Raw genomic sequence first — 4431 nt, 5'->3', positions numbered from 1 at the left:
AGAGAGAGAAAGAGGAGCAAGGCTCCAGGTTTTGTGCTCCCAGTGAGCGATGCAAAAATCTTCCAGAGACATTTTCCTTTTACAATAAAATCTGTCACTTTGGGCACCCTGCCCACCCTCCCAAAATACCAGCCTTGAGCACCAGCAACTAGAGGGACGGTATCGAGAGGCAGGCAGAAGGAGCAGCCCCTGCCAGTGAGCATCCTGAGGGATGTGTCACGCTTCCCGCAAGGGCCGAGGTACGTGTCTTCGCCAGCATCCCAATTTTTTAGGAGCTTAAAGACGCTTTCCTGCTTATTTGAGGCTTGCCAGAAAGTCAACACACCTTCAAGGTCTGCCTCCCATTAGCCATCGTCAGCAATATAAACAGAGACCAAATGAGTGTCTGATGAATAAATTCGCTTCCTCTACTGCGACTCATTCCCATCCTACTTTGCAAGAAACTCTTATTTGCACTGGTTGAGCCGAGCCAGCCTGGCAGCGGCGAGCCCCGCTCCTGTTAGCATTGTGTAATTAAACTTGAGCAGAATGAGCCCAGGAAAGCCAAACGGCGATTACGCATCTCAGTAGACTTTGGATGCTTTCTAAAGAGCCCACACTAATCCCCACCGGCCGGTCTGAGCTCCTGCAGCTCTAACTGAATTTTTTTTTTTCCTCCTTATTTAGCATAAATGATACTGAGCGTGGGGAAAGGGAGGAATCTGATGCCCGTCCATAGCTTGGCATCACTGTGTCTCCCCACATCCTCACCGCCCAGCTTCGGCCAACATACAAACACCACTTGCCACCTGTCCAATTTTAATAATTTGTTAGTTGGGGCTCTAGGAGACCAGTCCAGATCCTTTCTGACTGATGGGGATCCATCCCCTCTTGGAGACAGGGTTGGGAAAGCCCCCTCAGACCCCAAAGAAGATTTGCTTTCTTGGAGGGAGCCGCCTCCCATCCTCCCTACGCACGCAGCCACAGTAAGTTAAGAACTGTTTTTAAAACAAATCTCTTTCAGCCTGATAAAGTCCAGATGCTCATTCAAAGCTGCAGCAGCCACAGAGCTCATGAGCTGCCCAAAGAGTCCACAAAACCAACCAACCAACCAAACAAAAACACTCCACCTGGCTCCAAACTGAATCTCTCTTCAAAAGCAAAAAATGCATCTAACAACAATCAGCACATCACAGACAAGTAAATAATCCACTATTTCTAATGGCACAAAAGGGAACAGCACAGTTGAATAAAGCCACCTCTTCAACCCACACTCAGAGAAGAGGCTCCCACCTTCACAAGCAACTTCTGGCACATTGGTGAAAAGCAAAAAACAAATCCATTTTACTCAGCACAGCTCAGCCAATCCTCTCCAGCAACCTCCTCACCCTCACAGTGCAGCCAAAGACCACCAGCCCCCAGCTGGCCCCTATGGGTGCTGATGAGCTCCTCCACCCACAGGTGCTTCCCATCACCTTCCTCGTTGGGACACCCCAGCACCACCTGCGGGGCGGCTGCACCCACCCTGCTCGGGGCTGGGTGGGGTCCAAGAGCCCTGGAGAGGGGCTGGGGACAGAAGCAGGTCACGAGGGGCTGGGCACTGTTGGGTCTGGTTCTCACCTAACCCCACATATTCTCTCCTGGTCAACCCTGTGTCCTAGAGAGCTGCTACGTAAGGATGTGTTCCTACCTCCCCCAGCGTGCCAGGGACTGTTTTCCCTTCCGGCTGTGTCCAAAAGGGAGAAGAAACCCTGTTCCACTGCATCCCATCCCATCCCATCCCATCCCATCCCATTGTGGTTCTCCATACCCCTCTTGCCCAAGCCCCTCCATCTCCACCATGGAGGCAGCCTGGGAGGGATAATGACCCTACATTAGTCACTTCCCAAAGATCTAAATCCTTCCCATGGCTTCGCACGTGGCCGTAGGAGAACCAGGCAGTCTCTGAGCCAGGAGATCTGAAATTTCCAAAGAGCTTTTCCTACAATGGGTGGAGAAAACAGACTAAGGGCTGTGATGGCACCTTTGCAGCCCCTCGGCGTGACACCTCTTAGCACTCCACATCCTTGCAGCTCCACACCTGGGTGTAGGTGCGAAGGGCACTCACAGACTGGCCACCCCAGCAGACATGGCCCTGGACCAGGGAGGAGCCAGCATGTCTCCTCCCAGGGGTTGATGCTGGAAGTGTGGCAGATTCTTGATCCCAGTATCAGGGCTAGAGCATGCACAGGGTACAAAACCCATGACTTTCTGGTTGTCACGGGGCTGATGGAATATGGAGGAATGACCATAACTACCCCTAAGTGTTTTTCACCCTGAGTACAGGCAGGAGACACTTCCACAGTTTGTGGCCAGAGACCACCCACCACATTTGGGTGGCAAACCTCCTTTTGCCAGTCTCCAGAATGATTCTATGGGACGAAGCACCCCCCAAAGCTGTGCCTCCTGTCCCCTTGTGGGTACGTCTCTTCAGCAAACCGTGTTGACAGTTGTCCCATTGGAGCCCCCTGATGCCACTCCACCATTTCCAGCACCATCCTTGACGTTCTTCTCTGTGACCGAGACGGGTTTGTGTCTCTCGTGCCTGGAAATGGCTGTTTCAATGCCCCTGAGACACAACTGCACGTCCTCCCGAAAGGAGGGGGTGTACAGTCCGTAAATGACGGGGTCAGTGCAGGTGTGCAGCAAGCCAAAGAGAAAGAAGCTGTGGTTGACATACTCCGGCATCTTCTGGATCATGGCTGGCTGGAACCAGTACCACAAGCCCAGGAGGTAGTATGGGGTCCAGCAGATGATGAAGGTGGCAACGATCACAATGGTCATCTTGAGAGTCTTCATGCGTGCCTTGGAGATGTGGTCATTTTGATTTCTTATCAAACCTGCCAGAGAGAGTCAAAAAGATGGCTGGAGAAAACCAGGAGAACATAACCATCCATGACTGTGCTTCTGCCAGAGAGGGGAGACCATCTCATGGTCTGCTCCATGGCCCACAGGAAGCAGAAGGCAGCAAAGAGGGGGGTCAAGAAGGTTGTGTAGAACCCCTTCGTTGGGTTGTCCTTCAAAGGGTGTTGGGACAGACCCAACAATACTCCAGGATGGACCAGGTTCGGTCACAGGACCATGTGGACACTAAAGGGCTGGGACCCGCTTACCTTTATTGATCTTTAGCTGCTTACTGATCTCCCAGATGATGCGGATGTAGCACACAATCATGATGCTCAGGGGGGTGATGTAGAGGGTGGTGAAGGTGAACATGTTGTAGACAGTTTCCTCCCAGTGTGCTCGGAAGCTCCCGTGTGTAACACACTGGGTGAAGTTCACTCCTGGCACCGTGTGCAGGTGGAAGAGGAAAAGCTGAAATGGAGAACCACAGAATAATTCAAAAAGGCTTCAGGGCACCATGTCCTGCAGATGCTCCTGGCTGGGCATGGACTGTCAGACTGGGAGAGACGCTCCGGGCACCTAACTCATGGTGACGGCCAGGATGGATGGGATCTGACGGCTCTGAAATCCCATTTTCTGGCCATACCAAATGTTATTTTGGTCAGGAACTTCCCAGGGTTGTCTTGGTCTGCTCCAATGTGTTTTGCAGTGGTGCAGTGATGCATTTTTAGGGGAAACAACCTGGTCTAGTGGAAGGTGTCCCTCCCCATGGCAGGGGGTTTGGAACTAGATGATTTTTAAGGTCCTTTCCAACCCACACTATTCCATGATTCTATGATTCTGTGATTCTAAGATAACCATGTGCATCAGGAATAAAAAACAGTGGGGACAATTTTTTCCCAGCCCTTAGTGTAACACCCTGATGGTGTTGCAATGAACGGGTGCTACAAGGAAGGTGCAACGCAGCGCTGAGCACTCAACGCAGCAACCCCACCGCTTCGCTCAGCAAAGCCAATCTGGTGGTGGTGGAGCCTCGGGATTGGGATGGACCTGTTGGGGCTGCCAGGATCATAGAATCACAGAATGGGTTGCGAGTCCCAACCCCCCTGTCATAGGCAGGGACATCTCCCACCAGCCCAGGTTGCTCAAAGCCTCATCCAGCCTGGCCTTGAACATCTCCAAGTGTTCAAGGGATGGAGACGCCCATCTCCAAAACCACCCTAGGCTGGGCAAACCACCCGAGGAGGCCACCGATCCGTACCTGGGGCAAAGCCAGGAGCACGCTGCTGGCCCAGGCGGCGCAGAGCAGCAGCCCATTGCGGCGTCGAGCGCGGGAGAAGGGATGGAGGACGGCAGCGTGCCGGTCCAGGCTGATGACCACCAGCACCAGGGCGGCCGCGTACATGGCGAAGAGCTTGAGGAAGTTGAGAAGCTTGCAAGAGACATCTCCTCCGTACCATTGCACTGTCACGTTCCACGCCGCGTCCAGGGGCATCACCACCACCGTCACCAGCAGGTCGGCCAGCGCCAGGCTGAGGATCAGCAGCCGCACGTGGGATTTCCTCCTCT

The 4431-nt window shown here is 53.2% G+C and overlaps 1 protein-coding gene across 1 annotated transcript in view; it reads right to left on the bottom strand.

Moving 5' to 3' along the window:
• Positions 1-2448: 2448 nt before the first annotated feature.
• The window catches only part of GNRHR (gonadotropin-releasing hormone receptor), a gene marked incomplete at its 5' end in the record, with an annotated part of 4432 nt that continues 2449 nt past the window's right edge, over positions 2449-4431 (bottom strand). Inside the window, 3 exons of the mRNA XM_010077715.1 lie at positions 2449-2858; positions 3132-3333; positions 4124-4429. Coding sequence (XP_010076017.1) covers positions 2449-2858; positions 3132-3333; positions 4124-4429 — 918 coding nt within the window. The remainder of the gene's footprint in view (positions 2859-3131; positions 3334-4123; positions 4430-4431) is intronic.

Source organism: Pterocles gutturalis, unplaced genomic scaffold (assembly GCF_000699245.1).
Source record: "Pterocles gutturalis isolate BGI_N339 unplaced genomic scaffold, ASM69924v1 scaffold8253, whole genome shotgun sequence".
NCBI lineage: Eukaryota > Metazoa > Chordata > Aves > Pterocliformes > Pteroclidae > Pterocles > Pterocles gutturalis.
This window is presented reverse-complemented; position numbering and strand designations above follow the sequence as displayed.